The sequence below is a fragment of the Lissotriton vulgaris genome, chromosome 5 (assembly GCF_964263255.1).
Source record: "Lissotriton vulgaris chromosome 5, aLisVul1.2, whole genome shotgun sequence".
NCBI classification, from domain to species: Eukaryota; Metazoa; Chordata; class Amphibia; order Caudata; family Salamandridae; genus Lissotriton; species Lissotriton vulgaris.
Window position 1 is genome coordinate 44,250,744 of NC_141693.1, and position 22,932 is coordinate 44,273,675.

The 22,932-nt window shown below is 45.8% G+C and overlaps 1 protein-coding gene across 3 annotated transcripts in view; it reads right to left on the bottom strand.

Annotated features, from left to right (window-relative positions):
- LOC147710091 (E3 ubiquitin-protein ligase TRIM39-like) overlaps positions 1 to 21,469 on the bottom strand; it is a 370,919-nt gene extending 349,450 nt beyond the window's left edge. For all 3 annotated transcript variants that reach the window (XM_086920792.1, XM_086920791.1, XM_086920793.1), the window contains exons 1-2: positions 21,389 to 21,469; positions 10,247 to 10,323 (exon numbers count right to left, since the gene is read on the bottom strand). In XM_086920792.1, the coding sequence (XP_086776918.1) occupies positions 10,247 to 10,322 (76 nt within the window). In that variant the 5' untranslated portion in view covers position 10,323; positions 21,389 to 21,469. The remainder of the gene's footprint in view (positions 1 to 10,246; positions 10,324 to 21,388) is intronic.
- Positions 21,470 to 22,932: the final 1,463 nt, after the last annotated feature.

Below are 22,932 nucleotides of genomic sequence, written 5' to 3' on the forward strand. Positions count from 1 at the left end.
TTACCAATAGGAATGTCAGTAGGAGTGGAAGTAACATCGAGATCAACAAGTTCCGAGTCAGCTATGGAGATTGTTGGCCCACTGGAGGGTTGTTGTTTCTGCTTAGACCACATACTCTGCGGTGTGGGCTGGTTCTTGTTGCAAGTGGGTTGTCTCCTTTTATTAGCAAAAGGTTTGGTGGAAGCCCTTTTACGTTTTTCCCCTGCCGGTTTAGTGCTTCCATTCACCGGGTTAGATGAAATAGTGTCAGTCTGGGAATCAATAATTATGGCAGGGCCAGTTTCGTCCGGTAATGGCTCCTGTGGCAGAGAGCCGGAGATAGATTTTGTAATCAAAACCACAGGGGAAATAGGGATAATAGGGGTTGGTAACTCCTTAAGATTTATATTAGAATTGCTCATTGACATTCTCCTTTCTGTATTGGCGATTTCATTGGACACCATGTTTAAAGCATTTTCTAATAGAGTTTCAAAAGAGGGGGGCGGAAATGGGAAGTCATCAGGTGCGGGCATGGTGGTGATAGTTTCCATGTTCAATGGGACTCCACTCACCTAATGAGAGATGTCAGATGGGTGGCCCGCCCGGCCGCTAAAGTCCACTGACGGCCACAGACGGCCCCGCCCTTGTCCCGGGCTTAGCCCGGCGCTCGCCCGCGACGCGGACGAAGCCTTTGCCCTTTGAAGCGCCTCCGGGCGCGCTGGCAGGCGGAAGTTCTTGCCGAGCACTCTGGGAGCTGTAGTCTCCCCGCGGCGTCCACAAGTTTTGCTGGACCACTGCGGCGGGAGAGAGCTGCAGCATGAGCACCCCAGAGGCGGCGAGGCTACGAGCAGGTGAGTGCCCCCAAGACTGGTTGTTGCTGTCCTGCTCCGCTGCTGGAAAATGACCCCCCTCCTCAGATGGATCCTTCGCCCTTTGAAGCGCCTCCGGGCGCGCTGGCAGGCGGAAGAGGGGCGGGAGTTCTTGCCGAGCACTCTGGGAGCTGTAGTCTCCCCGCGGCGTCCACAGGTTTCGCTGGACCATTGCGGCGGGAGAGAGCTGCAGCGTGAGCACCCCAGAGGCGGCGAGGCTACGAGCAGGTGAGTGCCCCCAAGACTGGTTGTTGCTGTCCTGCTCCACTGCTGGAAAATGTCACCGCTCCGAAGATGGAGCCTTCGCCCTTTGAAGCGCCTCCGGGCGCGCTGGCAGGCGGAAGTGGGCGGAAGTTCTTGCCGAGCACTCTGGGAGCTGTAGTCTCCCCGCGGCGTCCACAAGTTTTGCTGGACCACTGCGGCGGGAGAGAGCTGCAGCGTGAGCACCCCAGAGGCGGCGAGGCTACGAGCAGGTGAGTGCCCCCAAGACTGGTTGTTGCTGTCCTGCTCCGCTGCTGGAAAATGACCCCGCTCCTCAGATGGATCCTTCGCCCTTTGAAGCGCCTCCGGGCGCGCTGGCAGGCGGAAGTGGGCGGAAGTTCTTGCCGAGCACTCTGGGAGCTGTAGTCTCCCCGCGGCGTCCACAGGTTTCGCTGGACCATTGCGGCGGGAGAGAGCTGCAGCGTGAGCACCCCAGAGGCGGCGAGGCTACGAGCAGGTGAGTGCCCCCAAGACTGGTTGTTGCTGTCCTGCTCCGCTGCTGGAAAATGTCACCGCTCCGAAGATGGAGCCTTCGCCCTTTGAAGCGCCTCCGGGCGCGCTGGCAGGCGGAAGTGGGCGGAAGTTCTTGCCGAGCACTCTGGGAGCTGTAGTCTCCCCGCGGCGTCCACAGGTTTCGCTGGACCATTGCGGCGGGAGAGAGCTGCAGCGTGAGCACCCCAGAGGCGGCGAGGCTACGAGCAGGTGAGTGCCCCCAAGACTGGTTGTTGCTGTCCTGCTCCGCTGCTGGAAAATGTCACCGCTCCGAAGATGGAGCCTTCGCCCTTTGAAGCGCCTCCGGGCGCGCTGGCAGGCGGAAGTGGGCGGAAGTTCTTGCCGAGCACTCTGGGAGCTGTAGTCTCCCCGCGGCGTCCACAGGTTTCGCTGGACCACTGCGGCGGGAGAGAGCTGCAGCGTGAGCACCCCAGAGGCGGCGAGGCTATGAGCAGGTGAGTGCCCCCAAGACTGGTTGTTGCTGTCCTGCTCCGCTGCTGGAAAATGTCCCCCTCAAATCCAGTAAAAGGAGAGCTGCTGTACCACCACGATCAAGCTGTAGCCTGAGATATTCAGTGACCCAAGCAGAGCTGATTCAGTGCTGTAGCCAGAACAAAAGCCAGATTGTGATGGATGAAATAGATTGTGAGTAGCCACGTGGGAGGAGTGTTGGGAGTTGATATGCCTTTCCAAGACTTTATAGAAGACAGAAAGGAGGGAAATAGGACGATAACTAGACCAGCAGAGAGGATCAAGATGGATCTTTTTCAGTAGGGGGAGCACCCGAGCGTGTTTCCAGTTCTGAGGAACTAGATAAGAGCTTAAAGAGGTGTTGAGAAGATTAAGAATCAGGCTAAGGGCCGACTTGTGAAGAAGTCTGATCTTGGATGGGGTAAGAGGGTCAAGTGGGGAGTCAGACTTCAAAGTTTCCAACGAAGATTGAAGAGTAACCAAGTCTAGAGGGAGCCAGATGCTGATGTTTCGAGTCTCAACAGGTGAGGTAGCCTGAGGGAGTATATCAGCCTGATAAGCATGAAAAGTAGCAGGGAAGGTAACGTTGCCTTGATGGGAAGAATGTGAATCAAGCTGGCGATAAATAGACTCTACTGCATTAAAAAAAGAACAATGCTAACTCGTTGCACTGATGTACTGAGAGTGAAGGAAAAGGCAGAAAAGTACTAGATGCTGAAAGTTGTTTCCCAACCTTAAATAGGGTTTTCTGGCAGTGTTGGGAATTCGTAATCCTTTCCGTAAAGAAAGTGGTGCGAGCTGATCTACACAGAGCATGGTATTTTTTCAGTGCAGTCAGGTAAGCTAACTTAGCCTCTGGTGCGTAGTACTTCCACCATTGTCTTTCTAAAGCTTTGCAATGTTTTTTCATCTTGTTTGAGGAAGTCTGTGAACCAAGGGCGGGAGGATGTACTCTGACTTGAGGTTTGGCTGACAGGGGGAGGGTAGATTCAATAGCCTCCGAAAGACAATGATGCACAGAATATTTATCAGGGTCAGGTTGGGATATGAGTAAGCCTGGGCGGAGTGCAAATAAAACTCTGCCACGTTACGCGGAGCTCAGCAAGCTGCAGAGTGCGTTAGATAAATGCTGTTTGCAATGATTTTCAGTGGCAGGTGCTTGTACACACTGTGCAATCATCGCGAACGGCACCATGCACTGCGCAAGCGGGCGCTTCTTCCTTTCTGCCGCTTGAGTAGATTTTTACTTGAGCTGCAGCTTTCTCAATGTGAATGGATGGTTTCTCAATGCGAGTGGTTGCGAGCATATGCGACCATTCACAATGAGAAATCTAACCTCCTGCGTTCAGAAATCTCACAGAGAGGTTGATTTTCCAAGCTCACGCTCGCCAACTCGATGTTGACATTCGTGAATGAGGAAACATCTTGCCATGAAGTGGATTTTCCTCACTCGCCAACTTGATGTTGACGAATGCAAGCGAGGAAAAAAACTACGATCTGCTCCATGGAGCCGAGTTTTTGGGAACTCCACGTAACGTCGAGTGCGGAAAACTCTGCAAACTCCACAAGCCGAATGGACGTCACCGCCCAGACAAAGATATAAGGCAAGGGATTGTGCTTAAGAGCCGTTCGAGTTTGGACAAATTCCTGGATCATTGCGATAAAGTTGGTCGAGTAAGAGAGACCAGGACAGAATTGATTATGAAAGGAACAGCAAAGTGGCCAGACCAACTGAGTTGAATAGGAAGTGCAGCAGACAAGGTAGACAGATTGGAAAAAATGGGGTCCAAGAGGTGCCCCACTGAGTGACTAGGTAAGGAATCAATAAGCTGGAGGTTAAGAGTCTTCAAGTCTTCTATGAGAGCTAATGCCAATTTATTATTAGAGTCCTCAAGATGAAGGTTGAGGTCACCAGGCACTGGAAAATATATCACCCAGAGAATATGGGGGGCCAGTGAGTCTGCAAAAGCTGCGCCCCTACTGTTAGAAGGCTCAGGGGAGTGATAAATAAGAGCACCCGAAAAGGTGAATTTGGGGGAGAAAGGAATGGATAAGAGCATGGCTCGGCAGTTAGAAATCTGGAGTTCCACGATTTAACAATTGTGGATTTTCTTAAAGACAATGGCAATACAGCTGCTATTTTATGGGGTCTATTAATACCTAACAGCGCAAAGTTGTCAGGGAGTGCAGCAATCACATCAGGTAAGGACCCATCATGAAGCCAGGTTTTGTTTAAGAAAACCACATCAGGATCAGTATCAACAAGAAAGTTATAGATGAAGCTGATGTTTGGGAAGAGAGCGGCAGTTGAGGCTGAAACAGCGGACCTTGTTAGATACCTAATCGACTTTATCCTTTTGAATGGTGATTTTTCGATTGACTTTGTGCTCTAAGAGTTTGGACAGATGGTGGTGATCTTTATTTAGCCTGTCTCCTTATCCCCTCTCAACAGTGCACCCTCTCCGTCCAAGAGTGCACTTTGTTGTGAACATCTTCTTAATAATCATTGCTTTTATATAATTTGGTATGTTCTTTTGATCTGCATCTGTAGTGAAGCAATTTAGGAAAAGCAGGAAAGACCAGGCTGCAACAAGGAGACAATGTTCATTATGAAACAAAACAAGGGTGGAATATATTGTTTGGAAATGAGCAGGTTGAGAAAATGAAAAGGGAGGATGACAGGGAATGCGAGAGAAGACAGCGACATGTGGAGTGATAGTCAAGAGGGACACAGGTTAGGATGAACAGTGCTGAGGTTTAGGTGACTATCTATGGGAAATGCAATGGAAGTTAAACTGCACTCTAGCACATGGGAAATAAAAAGTGGGCCTGAGAAGAAAAACAAAGTAAAACTCTTGTCTTGAGAACTCTGAAAAGAGGGGAATCAAGTAGACCATGTGTCTGAAGTAGGTGTGTTAACCCATAGGACTACTCTTACTTGTTTGGATCCTTTGAGTTGTGAACGTATCTTAGATTTAGAAGAGGCACTGTTCTCCCTTTGGCGTAAGGTTTTCCAAACACCAAATACCACATGCGGAGATGGTCCAGATGATCAAGACTTAGAACAACACGAGGGCAGAGTTATCTGGGGAAACCATGCTCCTGTGGCAGAAAGCATCTGTGGGTCACAGATATACATGCATGCATTTGATAACAAGATGAGGTCTATACAGTGGTAGAAAGTTGTGAATGCGAGGAAAAGCTGGTGAGATAGAGAGATTAATAAAGTAAGACGTGGAACAGTAAGCTGAAATTGGGAAGGAGGTGTAGAGAGAGAGCCATGTGTTTGTGTGAGAGAGAGACAGACGGTGTGAGAGGATTTGATGGAAGAGAAATAGTGTGAGAGGTAGAAAAAAGAGGGTAGCCAGAATGCAGCAAGAAATGTAGAGAGTTGAAGAAAAAGGAACAGAGGTGGAGCAAGAGAAAGGGGATTTGTAGGTGTGAGATTAGGTACTGAAAGAGCAAGGTGGGATAGAGAGTGGTGATGTATTGAGATAGATGCAAGGTGGAGAGTGAAATATGATAGAGGTGAAGGAGATTACTTAGGTAGAAAAGGGACTGAGAGAAAGGTAAGTTAAACATGGAGAGAGAGGAGAGGTAGAGACATTTAAGGTTTTGTGATATGTGAAGCAGATGGAGGTGAGATTTTTAGGTCAGACAGAAAAATTGTAGTGAAGGGCAGAGATGATGACGTGCAGAGTGTTGAGGTAGAGAGAGAGGTTTGAGGCACATAGATAGAGGCACAGAGTGTGATTGAGAGTGAGACAAGGTCATAAGAAAGAGGTAGGGAAAGATGACATTGAATGACTTGGAATAAGTATACTGAGAGAGAAGGAGATAAATGTGAGACAATGAAAGCAAAGCTAGAGAGAAAGGGTATGCGGGTATGTAGAGAAGTTAAGATAGACTAAAAGAAAGGCTGAGCAACAGAGTTAAGGTAGGAATAAGGTGAAGCAATGAGGGAGAAATGATGCAGAAAGATCATCCTTCAATTTACTTGCCTTAATTTGTGAGGGTTAAGGCTGAGCAGGCTTATGGCAAAGGGTAGTTTTATTATTTTGTAGTGTACCAGAGCACAGCAACCAAAGTTGCCTTGTGCAAAATGGAGAAAGCAGCTTAAAGTTACATTTGTTAAAAATGGCCTGCTACTGTTCACTACTGCTATGCCTTGTGCTCAAACAGGTTGCCTATTTCCACACACAAGCTGTGCATCATGGTGCAGTTTTTTGTGTGGCTGTTTAGCATAGATGCACTAGAAGTATACAGTTGCAGTAGAAACTCATGAGTAGACACATTGATAAACTTTACACTCATTGTGTATGTGGTTTACAGTGCACCACACATTCAATGTAAGGAAATTTTGGCGAAATATTTTTTTTCCATGTTAGTGGCTGTTTCAAGAAGGCATTATTGTTTTACCCAAAACCTGTTTTGGCTATTTAACTAGATCAGAGTTTGCCTCAGAAACTATTACTACTTGTGATAATCTTATAAGCAATGAGACCCCCTTGACACAAATTGAGGGCAAATCAGTGGAAAGTGTTATTTGTGCAGAGAAAAATGCACTTTTCAGCACAGAATACCTTCTTTAAAGTAAATACTGTTACACAATTGTATCTGCTTTCCCTTACTTTGCTGGACTTTGCCTTGACACAAACCCCTAGTAAATGTAGCAGTAACTTTCTGTTAAGCTACACTCTGCTCACAAATTAGAAAAAAGCCTGCTGCATTTTATCAGCAATGTTTTTGTAGGATGATTTTTGACTGTACCACTCACTTTACCAGCGGCTCCATGAAAGTTGTCCACTTTTCCCTGCCTCAAAATATTTCTGAGCATAACATCTCACATGGACCATCAACACAGGATTGCCCCCACCCTTCTTCAATTTAAAAAAGAGTCAATTACACACTTCTATAAGGAACACTACGATGCAGTATATATTCTACAAGCAAAACACACAAGATGATGGACGGAATGTTGCACATTGGCAAAACATTCACCCCCAGTCACGGATCTGGGTTTAATGCATTGTTATTTTGCTCACCAAGCCACCCCAGTTCAGACATGGCCATATGCAAATCAGTCTTGACCCTGTGCCTCATGGGAACAGTCCAGCCCGAACTGCCAAGCCATGTCTACCCTGGACCGTAATCAAGCATCCTAGGACTGGTTTCTGGCTATCAGCCGTTGTCAGCCAGGATAGCTTGACTCCAGTGGCGTAGTGAGAACAGGACCCACGTCTGGGCCTACCCTTCCCATATAGGGCAAACAGAAAAACACCCAAGATGATGGATGGAATGTTGCACATTGACAAAACATTCACCCCCAGTGACAGATCTGGGTTTAGTCCATTGTTATTTTGCTCACCACGCCACCCCAGTTCAGACATGGCCATATGCAAATCAGTCTTGACCCTGCGGCTCATGGGAACACTCAAGCCGGAACTGCCAAGCCATGTCTTCCCTGGACCGTAATCAAGCATCCTAGGACCGGTTTCTGGCTATGAGCCGTCATCAGCCAGGATAGCTTGACTCTAGTGGCATAGTGAGCATGAGACCCACGTCTGGGCATACCCTTCCCACATATGGTGAACACCAAACACACAAGATGATGGACGGAATGTTGCACATTGGTAAAACATTCATCCCCAGTCACAGATTTGGGTTTAATCCATCGTTATTTAGCTCACCACACCACCCCAGTTCAGACATGGCCATGCAAATCAGTCTTGACCCTGTGCCTCATGGGAACAGTCCAGCCCGAACTGCCAAGCCACTGTCTTCCCTGGACCATAATCCAGCATCCTAGGATCGGTTTCTGGCTATCAGCCATCATCAGCCAGGATAGCTTGGCTCCAGTGGCGTACTGAGCACAGGACCTAAGTCTGGGCATACCCTTCCCACATAGGGCGAACAGCAAAACACACAAGATGATGGACGGAATGTTGCACATTGGCAAAACATTCACCCCAGACACAGATCTGGGTTTAATCCATTGTCATTTTGCTCATCACACCACCCAAGTTCAGACATGGCTATATGCAAATCAGTCTTGACCCGGTGCCTCATGGGAACAGTTCAGCCCGAATTGCCAAGGCATGTCTTCCCTGGACCCGTAATCAAGCATCCTAGGACTGGATTCTGGCTATCAGCCAGGATAGCTTGACTCCAGTGGCGTAGTGAGCACAGGAACCACGTCTGGGCATACCCTTCCCACATAGGGTGAACAGCAAAACACACAAGCTGATGGACGGAATGTTGCACATTGGCAAAACATTCACCCCACAGTCACAGATCTGGGTTTTATCCATTGTTACCTTAGACACTCTTCCATGCTATCTCAGATGTTCTTTCTATAGATATAATACCTCTGTTATATAGTTCTCCTTAGATACATCAACTGTGTTGGAGGCTAGTTTAATTATATATATATATATAAGTTTTTTATAAAGTCTGCCATATGGATATACCACCTTTGCTTTGAGTTGCTCCATGCAACACAACTTCTGCTAGGAGGTATTCCAAAGACACGGTCTCACGCACCATCCTTATCAGGAGCCTACTTGAGATAGGCAACTAAGAACCCACACTTGGCTGGGTCTGCTTCTTCATAATGGATATCCCACAAGCTGTCATCCTGGCATCTTACTTCTCTGAAGCTCGCAAACTCCTCTGCAGAATGCCACAGTGTTCACTGCTCAGCCCTACCCTCTTGAATGCATGCATGATCCCTCTTATCAACTTCATCTGTGCGCACAACAACAACATCCTCTTACACACGGACGGTGTGTAACTTTTACTCTCCCTCTCGGACAAGACTTCCAACACAAGAAACAAGTTTACCGTCTGCATGACCGAAGTTGCTTACTGGTCGAAAGCAGTTGTCTCAATCTAAACACTGGCAAGACAAGAGTAGTGATCTTCAGCAAGAGCACCTCACCAAACTCAGAACTACACCCACACCCAGATCCCACACCAGGAACCAGAAATAATCATGGCCAGCAAACTTTACATGATGACCACACAAGTCAACGCCGTCAATGAATCCTGCTTCCACATCCTGAGGATGTAGAAGATGATCTTCAAATGGCTTCCAAGCAACACTAGAAAAATTGTCACTCAGATTTTAGTCACCAATAAGTTGGACTTTGGTAGCACACTTTATTCAGGGATCACCAATAAACTCACCAGAAGAAGACTAATCATCCAGAACTTGGCAGTCAGACTCATCCTCAACCTCCACACAGAATGCACCTCGCACCACACCTCAGGAAACTCCACAAGCTCCTGACACACAAAAACACACGTTCAAGGCACTACACAGGTCTCAGCTACCTGAACAGTCACATCTCTTTCCACCAACCACCCAGGGACCTCAACTCAGCAGGACTTCTACTCACACACACCCCACACATACACACAGCCAGATCAGGAGAACATGACTTCTCCTACATTTCTCCTAAAGCATACATTTCTCCTATAGCGTGGAACAGCCTCACACTCCACAGAGAGCCTCCTCCTCTCTTCTTGAATTCCTCAAGAAGCTGAAGACTTGGCTTTTCAATTAACCAACCAACTATAGGCAAGGCTAGGCACATACACTTCCTCAGTGACAGGATACCTCCTCTAGTGCTGGTGCGCTTTACAAATACATACAGCATAACATGTCAGCCACATGGACGAGTCAGTAATTTGAATGCCAGCCACTGTCAAACTGCAGTGCCTGGAGATCATGAGTTCAAATCCCAAAAGGTAGGATTAGCCTTCGATTCTTTCGTTGGTCAGTAAATTGTGTAATGATAAAATATTTTATTTAGTGCACTTAGAAATGGAAGAAGTGCAGTATTTAGCACTATATTTGACACAGAGTCATATTATTTCTGAATCTGGAATCGTAATCAGTTCAGAGAACAACGTACATATATATTTTACCACAATATTGTTTCAGTGATCTTTTGGCGGAGAGTCTAACAGTGTGTTTCCCCCAAAGTGGTTTCAAGCCTTTGCAGCAGAACCCACGTTATGAGAAAACCTCCCTTCACTGCGGGAGCTGTATTTGAATATGAGGGACTTTCTTCCACAAATGTGGTGGGTTCAGGGACTCTGCTAGACTAGAGGATTGTAAAATTAAATAAGGCCAGAAATTATAAAACAAGAAAACAGAGTTAACCTACCTGAAACAGGTGTTTCATGGTACAGACACAGCACCAGCAGTGAGAAGAGTCCTGGCAGGCACGGAAGGGCCATCATTCTGTGAGAGGAGAAAGAACAAATCCCACAGGTTTCTCATAGAGATAACTGATGAACAAAACAATGCAATGAATGAAATAACTACACTTCTCACTAAGGGTTTAGTGTAGAAGGCGCAATATTTGCTAAGAGTTGCCATGCTTATACTGGACCACAATATGGCAGATGTGCATTACCAAACACATCTTTACAATAAAAGTTAAAAAATACATTAAATTTACAAAATTAAAAATGAAACAAAATGTGAGATATTATTGTATGCAATGTCTGAACAATTTAACAAAATGAACAGAGAAAGAAATTCATACTATTAGTTCAGATCACAATAATCTTATGCTTAGTATACATACCCCCAAAAAGCTACTAACTACACCTCTACTATTTTGCTTGAACAGATTCACCTCACTGTCACTCCTTAGTATTAACTATGGTATGAACTGCAAATTGATTATTACTCGGGATTCAGTCTAACAATAACAACACATACAAGGTAAGTGTGAGAAGTTGGCCCGATATGCAACGTTCGCTATTCTAGCGACCGCTATGTATCGTTCCAACGACCCTTATGGTGTTTGGTTGTAAGTCAACCTATAGACCAGCTATCCTAGTAGCGTGGATACGAGCAGTCTAAGGCTAAAGACTCGAGAGGGCGCGTTAAGCCAGCTGTTTACCACACATGTACCCCTTGAACACCCAGTGAAAGGACACCACACAAGTGTTATGAAAATAAACAGTATATTTATTAAGAATCACAACAGCCCTGTACTCTTTATGAGGACAGGGTACTAAGCACAAACCAAATCTCTTAGGAAAATACTTCAAGTGCACAATTAAAACAAGTGTCCGAGGACACGGAAAGTTTAAGGTCTCGGGCGGACCCGATAAGGCAAGTCGGAAGCGAGGGACACGGGACCCTAGAGTAAAGAGGCTATGCAGGCACCGAAATGCCGAGTTACCTAGCCACGAGGGCTGCGGCTGCACAAGTCTTACAGGCGTCGGGGTCTTCGCTGACGAGCCAGGAGCCGGAAGAAAAGGAGTTGCTGGCCGGCGACCAGTGATGAATAGTTCGTAGAGATCCAAGCCTGGATCAGAGATCGTTGACACCTGAAAGCAGAGGGGACCAAGTTCGTACTACTAGCCAGTAGTCAGAGGGTACCAGGAGGGCACCGGTTGGCCGTCACCTCGACCAGGTGAGTGGGCGACGCTAGGCTCTGCAGTCTCTCGGACCAGGAGGCGTTGTGGGCGACCACGGTGGAGGTGCGAGCTGTCCCACGAAGGATGATGCTGTCGGCGTCGCTGGGCCCAGGATGGGGCAACAAGCCTTGGCAAATCTCAGGGCCACGTGGTGGGCCTAAGATGGCATCTTGAGTGGACCAGGAGGGTCCGGGGTGCTTCTCGCAAAGATGGAAGCAAGGGCCAGTCTGGAGCAACCAGACCAGCAGAGTTGTTTGTCGGTCGTCGTCGAGGACGGGCACAAGCCAGCGGCTAGTGACCAGACAACGTGCTGAGCAGCGAGCAGAAGGGCCCCACGCAGATCGTGGAGATGCTGGGAGACTGCACTTCGGTGCTGGAGCGGCTCAGGGTCGGGGCTTCTCGGACCCCAGAGCACTCACCAGAGAGTTACCTCGATGGTCGTGCTGGTTTAAGAGCGTGCAGGTTCTGATGATGGCCGGTCCCTCGAGGTCTCGTCGCACCCACAGATCACAGCTGAGCTGATGACGTGGGTAGAGGTCAGAGGTGCCAGGGAAGCCGGTTCTCGTCGAGCTGGGCCGTCGGATCCTTGAGGAAGGACTTGCAGCAAACCGCAGAGTTCTTAGATGGTGCCCGCTGATGCAGGGTGACTACTCCTTAGTCACAAGGGAGAAATCTTGAGAAGAGTCTTGAAGTCCTTTCGTAGAAAGTATTCTTGATTCAAAGATGATCTAATTTGGAAGGGTCCCCGCTCCGGCCTTTATCCTAAAGAAAGGGGTGGGTACATGACTAGGTCCTGCCCTAAGGGTGGGACCAGGAAGGGGGGTAGTTACACCCCTCTCCCCTGCCGGACTTTCCCCAGGCCAGGGCTGTCGCCCCTGGAACTGGTTCTAACCGGCAGATGCGTAGTGAGCACCGGGGTGCCACTCCGCAGTCACCTTCTCGCAAAAGCCCTACCTACCCAGAATACACAAACCCTGTCTGGGACGGTGCGAACACCGCCCTTGACAGGAAACCCTTTGTCCGAGCGCTCCTCGCTGGAAGGACTCCCAGCAGCAGGAGGTCAGACTCGTGTCTGTGGTGGCAGCATCCATTTTGTGGAGCTGAGGCTTTAGTTAACTTTAACCGGGGTTCACAGTTACGTACATGTCGTGTCCCTCTAGAAAGGTGGAATGCTAACCTCGTCGCCAGCATTGGTGAGAGGGCAGCACCCCGATTCGTATGACACCTTACTCGACATGCCTTGATAACGCGACACCGAAGTTACCGATGTGGTACGCGTTATCATGGAACAGCCATTGGGTCTTGATTCCGCAAGCTGCAACCGGGCTCGGCTCGGGCCAGAACCTAGTTCACACGAGCCCACGCACTCTGCCTTCAGGATTGTCAAGGCCTGCCATAGGAGTGACTGATAGGAACTCGGGTGTCCATTGTATGGTTAGATATAGAGCTACTATACCTAAAGCAAAGGGTGATTACACGACTTTGCCCCAGCTGTCATGCAGCCAGTTGTGTCAAATTTAGGAGGCCAGCCAGGGGTGGCATAATACATGCTGCAGCCCCTGGCGGCCCTGGGTACACCTATGCCCTGCGTTACGGGGTCTGATAAGGTGGCCCAGTACCAATTGGTAATGCACCTAGGGTACATGGAATCCATTTTAAAGAGAGAGCAGTAGGCCTGGGGTCCTGATTGGCAGGGTCACAGGTCGACTATGTCCAAAACCAGCTAAAACACAGGGCAAAAAGTTGGGGGCAACCATAGTCAGGATGTACCTTCCTACAGTAAGGGTCCTCCCCACTGGGCCTACGTTCAGCTCTGTTTATGGATTTGTAGAGCGCATGGATGCCCAAAGGCTTCCTAGCACTAGGAGAAAGTTGGCAGTCCGGGTGCAAGGATATTAAAGGAAAAGACAAGTTTTAAGTATTTTCCTGAATGCCAATTCATCAGTCAACAGACGCAGTTCCACAGGCAGTGCGTTTCCCAGGCTAGGAGCTAGTTGCGAGAAGGATCTACCGCCCCACTTAGATCTCTTCATCCTAGTCTGTTTTGTGAGTAGATCTGCAGAGGATCTTAGGGGTCTGCCTGGGATATAGTGTGTGATAAGCTTTTCGATTAAGGCCGGACCTTTGTCATTCATAGCTCCATGGTCAATAGTTATTGACTTGAACTCGACCCTGGCCTGGATAGGGAGCCAGTGTAATGTCTTCAGGGCTGCCTTAGCTGACTTTTGTCTCGGGATGTGCAGCAATATCGTATTTGGGTGCGCCAAGATACAGAGTTACCATAATCCAGCTGCGACACCACTAGGGCCTGGACCATGGTTCTGCGAGTATGTTCAGGAATAAGAGGAAGGATCATCCGGAGCATGCACAGAAGTCCAAAGCATACACCTGATAGTTTCTTGACTTGAGTTTCCATGGACAGACTTTCGTCTAGCCATATTCCCAGATTTTTAACAGCATTCTTTGGGACAGGGGGTTCTTCCAATTCGGGAGGCCAGCTGATAATGTTGCTTGCGACCGCCTTATTGCCCAAGAACATGAGCTCTGTTTTTCCTCCATTCAGCTTTAGGCTACACTTATTCATGCAATATGCTACTTGTACCATGCACGGTGCCAGGTTGTTGTGTATGGATTGGGGGCCTTTCATTACTGATAGTATCAGCTGAGTGTCATCGCATATAACAGTATGGATAATCCAAATTCTTGCACTATCTCTGCTAGTGGTTGCATATACAGGTTAAATAGTGTCGGGCTTAATGCAGTTCCCTGTGGGACTCCACACGAGATTCGGAGGGTGTTAGATAGGTGCCCACCTTCCAGTAATTGGAAGGATCTATCTTCTAGAAATGAGGTTTTCCACTTTAGCACAGAGCCTGTAATACCCTCTTCCTTTAGCCTGCGGATCATGGCAAAGTGATCCACTGTGTCAAACGCAGCGCTAAGATCGAGAAGCAGGATAGCTGCTGTGCACCCCCGGTCTAGGATTCCCTTTAGTTCCTCTGCGACCACCAACAAGGCTGACTCTGTGCTGTGTTGCAGTCAGAACCCATGTGAGTGGTATGCAACACCTGATTCCCTTCTAGATTATGGACAGGGCCTTATTGATGTGTTTTTAGTTATTTTGCCTAACAGTGGCAAAAGTGATCTTGGTTGATAATTCCCTGGCTCTGCCGGGTCAAAATGGGGCTTTTTCAGCAGTGTCTGGATTATGGTGTGTTTCCAGGTTTTGGGGATAATCCCTTGTGTAAGAGAGAGTGATATGAGTGCTGCAGTGGTAGACCTAGATCTTTTCCCTACCTGCAGCAAGATGTCTGGTGGAATCGGGTCTTGTGGAGACCAGATTTAATCTTCTGCAGGATTGAGGTCATATCTTGTTCACTTAGATCTAGTCTCTGTTTTAATTCTCATGTTATCATTGATACTAGGGTGAACATCAGCGCTGTTTGGACTACTGTTTCTTTGCAGGGAGTTAAATATTATTTCCACCTTATTTTTGAAGAGTTTCCCCATCTGATTACATCTCTCTTTGAATGAGGAGTGCTTGTTAGTTTCCTGATCAGTGGAGGTTAAGGAGCGCACTACCTCAAATAGCTCTCTTGAGGAGTTACATGCTGAATTAATTTTTCCATCAAAATAGTTTTTCCTCCATTGTCTTTCTAATTTCTAATGCTCTCTACACATAAATGAAATATTTACTCACTGACTGAGTACAGGCATTGTCATCTCTTTCAAGCAAAATCCTCTAATTTTCTTTTTTTTTTTACTGTGTAGATTCACTTGGTCAGTATAAATATTCTTCACAGTTGTACAAAGATCACTAATAGGTCCTACAAATCAATGTTTGTTACATAAATCTTTTCACCAAACTGTATAGTACTTTCACCAGACGCCTCTGCCTAGACTCTCATCACACCATGTGGCAAGGCATTCACAGAATATAATTTGGAAATATAAACTACTTATTTCAATACCAAGTTAGTGAGACAAGAAGTGTAAAGTTAAATAATGTGACTTTCTCATTGCTATAATCTGTCCTTGCATTCCCACACAGAACAAACTCAAACATTTATATATTTTATAATAATAAAAAATCAGTCAATCATCTTTAAAAGATCATCTACACTGCAATGCTTTTAAAAGTTAAAACATTCTGTATGTGTGATATCTTCTAGAATGGATTCCAAGGACTTTGCCCCCAACCTGCACTTGGTACAAACGCATATACGTTTTATCACTTCTATTGCTTACAAGTTTCATTTGTATTCCTTAGCAAAGCTTGTTGTGCTTCTATTGAAAAAATCCTTGCAGCTGTGCAAACATCTATTTTGAAGGAGGGAAAATATATCTTTGTTTTTTCTCCCGTACCAGCCCTAGAAGCAGCCACCAAGGCAAGCATTCCTAATGCTCATGCCATATACAAGAGATGGGTACAGTGGATGTAAAGTTTCAATATGATCCAACTCTTTGCACACAAGCTTTCCTTCTACATGCACAAGATGTTGTTCTGACTCTTGCTACTTTACCCATTGAGTCTTACCAGAGCATATGCTATAATGATGGTTCTGCCCAACCTGCATTAGGTATGAAGTACAAAACTCCACAGCCTGTGCGGCTCTACAAGATGTAGTGCATGATGATGAGTTCATCCCACAGCACACTCACACTAAAATCATAGGTGATAGCACTGCACAACATTCAGAATTACATGCCCTGTTACTTGCATTCAAAAGGCTGACTCATCTGTTCCCACACTTATTGTGTCCAGTTCATCCTTTTGTGTGCAGGGTTGCACTGATGATTTCCAGCATTAGTGGTTGAATGGAATCAAAGATTCAAAGGGAAAACCTATAAAGAATAAACAGCTCTGGGGAAAGAAGCTATCTTACGAAGACGAGCTTCCATTTGTCCATGTAAGGCACCATTGAGGCCATCAGTGTGAGGGCTTTCACGCTAAAGGAAACCGTGCAGCTGACCTAGTCGCAAAAGCTGCATTTCAGACCGTCAGAGTAGCAGTCTTAACCAGATCTTAAACAAAGATCAACACAGATATTGAACAGCCATAAATGCAACCAAGCAAGCAGGGAAGTCTCCTAAAGGCTTTACTCTCAAATACTCCTACACCCTCAATTCAGATAACATTTCTGTGCTCACAATACCAACAGTGGGAGACATAATAATACCTAATAGTCTGTCTAGTTTAGCTTTCATCAAAGAAGCACATAAGCGGTGGGCTACTGCACATGCAGTAATTAAAGCAACTTTAGTAATGCTACAGCAACCACTACCTGTAGCCCAGTTTATATAAACATACTATGGACTATGTTAGCCAGTATGACATTTGTTGAAAGATTAAACACTCCACTGTAAAAATACTTTTGCCAATTCTCCTCATGATTTCGAATAGCCCCTTCTGGGTGATTTATTTGACCACATCGGTCCCCTCAATCCAGCTAACCCATTCAAGTAAATGTTGGTAGCGAGTGATTTATGTTCTGAATTCCTATAGGTTTGGCCACAGAAGCAAGCTCTTCAGCAGTAGTAAAAGATTTGCAGTTTCTAGTGTCAATGGGGGCAGTTCATTCATTTTATTCAGATAACGGTCCTGCATTTGCCTCTAAGGCTTACATGGTTTCGATGTCTGCTCTGAGAGTTTATCTGCAACTAAGCAGCCCATTCAAAGCTGAACTGAACAGCATTGCAGAAAGCGCCAGTGGAATTTTACAACAGGCGATGCCTGCTGGGGACAGAAGCTCAGGTCGTAGCTGGTACCACAATCTGCGAGAATTAAATAAATTGCAGATGAGTATTGGGAGGAAGCACTTCATATGAGTTTCTCTTTGAAGTTCCTATGTATGTCCCTGAGAAGGTGGCGGTTAAAGATATATTTGACATGGAGGAATGTTTGAATGTTTTACAGAGTATCCAAGACATCAGAGACATGCTGTCTAATACAAACAACTCTGACGTCTCCACCTGGGAAGAGAAGGTTATCAGTGCTGCTGACAGTCAGTTTCCCAAGGTTTGGGACTTAGTTCATGAGAAACTCCATGGCAAGCAAGCTTTTGAATCACCCTACAGACCACCTGTCTCTGTTCTTGGGGGGAAAAGGGTAACAGAACTGTTATACTGCCTCCTTTGCCTGGATCAAGAATAACCAGACAAGTGTCTATTGATCACATTAAAGAACACTATGTGGCTAGTTCTCTACAGCAGACCACTGGAAGGGACCAAGAAAGGTTCAGAGTAGTGCCTCATAGCCTCTCCCGACTCGGAATGCCGTATTCCATGGATAAAGCAGTAACATGACTGGCTTGATTTCCCGGCTGGGGATAATTGAGTGCAACAGTCTACATAGAACATTGAGTTCAACATATACAGCTGATGCTGACAACATGACAGTGGTGACTGTCTACCCTAATTCCATAGTTTTCTATGAAATTCAATCTGATGCGACATCATTTGGAAAAGTACCCTTTCAAGAGCCTCAACAGGCCAACAATATTTAAAATAACTCTGGATATTTCACAGATTTTTCAACCCTTTATACAGTCTCTTACCACCAAAGACTGCTTTGCATTTGTTAAGGGTTTTGGGACAAGTTTTTGATTTCACTGCGGTCCTGCGCCTGGATCACTTTGGGAAATGTTATTCTCCTTTTGTGGTTGACAATGATATTCATTGTTTAATGGACTTTTTATCCCTGTAAGGACAATTGCCTCACCTGTGGTTCTTGAAGTGTAGGTAGCCTCACTCTTAATCTCTCAGAACCCAAAGAAGGTTTTACTTTGAAAAATTGCAGCTTATCCTGTGCCCCAGTATGGGAAAAGATTCCATAACAGATTAGGGAACCCTCTGAAATATTCCAATTGCCTTATGTGATAAAAGTTTCAATGAATGATGTGATAATATCCGGTTCTATATCAGATGATTGGGACATTGAGACTCTTAAAAGAATGATTTTTGATTTACAGGAATAAGCTACTTTGAATAATAAAGATCCTTATTATAAGGAAATTGATTGTTATGACCACAACGCCCATTATTTCACACATAGGCTATCTATCTATCTATCCTAGAGTAATTCACAATTGCACACAATAGGAACATTGTGAGGCCCTGCTCCCTGATAGTCTTTCTAATTTCCTGAAGAAATCCCCCTATTTTCAGAGTGCTGACCGATCACATCCTTCAGCCTACCATTTCACACAGAGGCTACAACAGCTTCCAAAAAATATAATCACTACCAACAAGCTGATTTACTCAACTGAGTTTAGTCAAAATCTTTCAAGGATATGATTCTTGAAAGTAAATGTTGATGAAAAAAGTATTTGGGGAACCCCTTTTTTGCAGGCAGATCTAATGAAAAGAGGCCTCATTTTGGGCCTGAATAATTCAGAAAGAAACAATCTTTCTGAACAAAACTATCCAACAGACAACCTGTCTGGGATGCGGAGCAATGAGGAACTTGGAGAAACCTTTTATTGTTTTTTTACCAAAGTCGACTTGACCGTGTTGAATAATTGGCCTATCCAAATGAATATGTCTTTCCTCACACATAAATGAGATGATACAAAATGGAGCCTATAATCCCACTCAATTGACTATTGAAGAATAGATTTATGGCCTTTTGATTCTGACCGCTATATGCAACGTTTTCATTCCAACTAAATTCAATCATCCAGATCAGTGTTATCATACACACACACCTGTAATAGTTACCACATACAGTGTAAGTAAGCTGTGCCAATGATAGCTGGAAAGGAACCCTTTTACTTCATTAAGGAAAATGTGATATGGATTTTTTAGATTTCTTTCTGACCATGTTCTAAAAGAAATAAACGTTTCCTCACCACAGGAATATACACTATTTATAATGAATGAAATAAATATTCAGAAAAAGGTGCAGCAGAATGAAATTAGACAGTTAGACCAAGAAAACAATGGAATGCACACACTTTCTAAGAGAGTGCACTCATTAAACCTGATTCTGTCCACAGCCCTGTTTCAGCCTTACAAAACTGAAGATGCACCATTTACCATTAGTGAGACTCCAACTATCTCTTGGCTTATGCATGCTTATTTCCTTACCCATTTAAACCTTTTGTTTTCATGACGGTCAGAAATATAAATCCTTTGGCTGGTTTGAAACTATGCACAATGCACAATTGTTCTATTCAATGAAGTTTCCTTTTTCTCACATATGTTTAAATGAAAATGAATATGACTTTTTGCATAGCAGCACAGCAAATTGCAGAAATCCTCTTGGATGCTCCCTTCTATGGGACACCATATCCTTACAGCTAATGTGTAGTGCTTTAATGCCAGGGTTAAGCTGTGTTTTACCTGTTTCCCCCATTGCCTCCATTCCTACTCATCAAGAACACCTGAATAATGGTTCTCATTTATTTCTAGCAAATGGTACCTGATAACAGTTTCTGAAATTATTCAGTGTGGTGGAATGACCCTGTATCCACTGCCTTAAAATAGCACTAGTCGCATCCCTTGCCTAGTATAAACCTGAAGTCTATGTGTTTTGATAATTGAAACATGTTAATAACTGTTCTCTTGCAAAAAGATGTCCCTTTGACTTTCGAGGCTGATGTTTATAATCTACAGACAGACAGAATTGTTTCAGAAGTTCAGGGGCTGTTACACATGCAAGACCCAACACATTTAGCAGATATCGCATGAACGATAGTTAATTCATCGGTTTTGTGCATCTTTTTAAAGAACATTGGATCTGGTCTGGTGACTTGGTTTGATGCAGTATTTGAAATGATTCTTTCATTTTTTCATTCTTTGTCCTCCAGCCTTCTTGGAGCATTTCCAATCACAACACTGTTAATCAGCTGAGGTATCATCATCTTTCTCCTGTTCCGACCCCCTGCCTTCTATCATGTACATACACATCATACATATTTTGCTGGGCTTACAGAAACACCCCACACGTACATGCTCAACCACCTCGCTTCTCAGAACCCACCTACCTTCTTTCAAATAGGTATGGTGCATTTCTGCCGTTTGGCTAGGGTCTTTAAAACTCAGTATGCTTACATGCAACAAACCCATCACTAAAGGAGAGGCCAAGGACTGAATGGGCACAGAGGAGTTAAACATTACATGGTGGTGAAGTCAGAATACGTGTCTTTGTTGATTTCTCTTTCCGTCAGTAAATTTGTCTAGAGACTGAAGCCTGCATGTGTGATTTGTGACTGCCCTTGTGTGTTGTGGATCCGTGTGTGTCTATAGGGTTCTCTCTTTGAGAATTAAAGTGTTTGTGTGCATCAGTCAGTGACTGCATGTCTGGTAGTGTCTGGGTTCCATGTGCCCTGATATTTGTAGTTCATGTGCGCACTGATACGTGTGTGCCTGGACTGTGTGTGCTTCTGTCTTTGTGTTGAACTGTGTTTACATGACCGCATACAGGTGTTTTGCTGTAGGTGCGCTGTATATCGATATGCATGTTGCTATCTTCATATGGGTCTACATGTGTGTGATCTATGCCAATATATCCATGCACAGAACAAATGTCGGAGCTGTTGGCTTTGTCGGTGCTTGTTAGAAAAGGCACTATAGGTCGCTCTAATGGTTGCAGGTCCATCTGTCTCCTGTCTGCCTGTATCCCTCCAGATTGTAACTCCCAGTTGTTTTACACTTTGTTGCAGTGCCCGAGGTGAAGTGCTTTGCAGCCACAGCATGTCATGAGCTTGTCAGGCTGCAGTTGCCTCTAAGACTCGTTTAGCAAAAGAAATGAGGGTGGCCTGGGAGGGACAAAAGTGCTTTGTGCTGTTTTCACAACAGGTTTAAATATGCGCCATGAGATGCTTACAACATGTAGGACATGAAATGAATGTTGATAAATGGTCACTCACCTGCCTGAAGACAAGAACCTCTCTGGGCTCAGGGACCAGGAGCAGCGAAGACACTTCTGACAAGTGTGGCCAGGCTGCAGCTTTAGAATAAAAGGCAACAGCTGGGATCAAAGTCTGAATTCTGGCCTCCAGGGTGATTTCCACATATGGAAATGTAAACAGTGCAGTTTAGAGGAAGCAGGGGGTTAAATACACAGAAGGGCCGGGGCAGCCCCCCCTGGAGTTCATGCCAGCTTGATTGCAGCTTCTGTCTCCTCACAGGGAGGGATGGCTGTGCCCTCTGTGCCCTTGATGAGCTGAGGGGCTTCAGCTGCTGACCCTTCTCCAACAGTGCACCGAGAATGGGGCACATGTATGTGCATGTCCATGCCGCCTTCTTTCTGCCCCCCCCCCCCAGACCCCCCCAGTCCCCCACTGATTACAAAATGATGAAATCTCGTTTTCAAAGACTGGGATGAAATGAGGAATTACTGGGTGAATCAGACCCGGATTGCTGTTTCCATCTCAATCCCTCGTGTCTTTGTGGCCCCTCAGGCTCCGGTTCACCAGGGATTCGATTTCTCTCCCCCTGATTTACGCCCCCCCCTATGGGTAACTCCAGGGTATGGGCGGATTGGTCTGTTTTCTGAGCGCTTTGTAACGAGGGCCTTTATTGTCAGAGTGAAGCCCCTGGCTGTGGGTGTCCTGCTGAGCACCGCGTGCCCCCTGGTGAGATGGAGGCCATGTCCATCAGAGACAGAGAGAGTTTCATCCTGACCCCCCCCCCCCCCCTCCCCTGCAGAATCAGAGATTAGGGGGGAGTGATGCTTTCCCAGGGGGAGCCTGTGATACTGGAGCTGCTGTGGTACCTGCATCTGTCTGCGCAAAGGATTCAGGGTAAGAAGCCTTGGTGGAGTCTTAGAAGGAAATAGGTACCACAGTAAACAAGCATTGGCAAAGCCAATAGGTCTGGCACTGGCTGCCTAACTATTAGCTTTTCCACTGCTTGTTCCCTTTCAATCGTGCTTAGCAAAGTGTAACAAACATCATTCAAAGATGGCTGCATACAGATGCACTGGTAGTGATCTCTGAATCACTTTAGGTTCCTAGATTTAAAGATTGGTGCTGCTCATAGTGCACCCATGGGCAGGGCCACGGTGCAAGCACCAGCAAAGCTTGGTGAGTCTCTGGCAGTCTTCAGAGAATAGAACAAGTCCTCTAAAGGACAACAGCTCTGACGTTTGCATGAAAATACACCCATCAAACGTAGCACCTTAATTTAATTACTAATCGACTACACTGAAAAACTAGTCACAAACATTGAACACATTTTCATGCTGAGTGCAAATCCAAAATCAACCACCAATTGATTCTGCAAACCTTCCCATGATTTCATAAATATTAGGCAATCTGTCTGGCTTTTCTGTAATGAAAGTTAAGTGACTTCCAATTTTTGCTATTTTGTATGTGTGCTGGCTCCATTCGGCCATCTAGCGGCCTGCCATGCTCTTGAAGCTGGCACCATCCATTGTATGTACCCTGTTGGCATAATTAGAAGACATCTC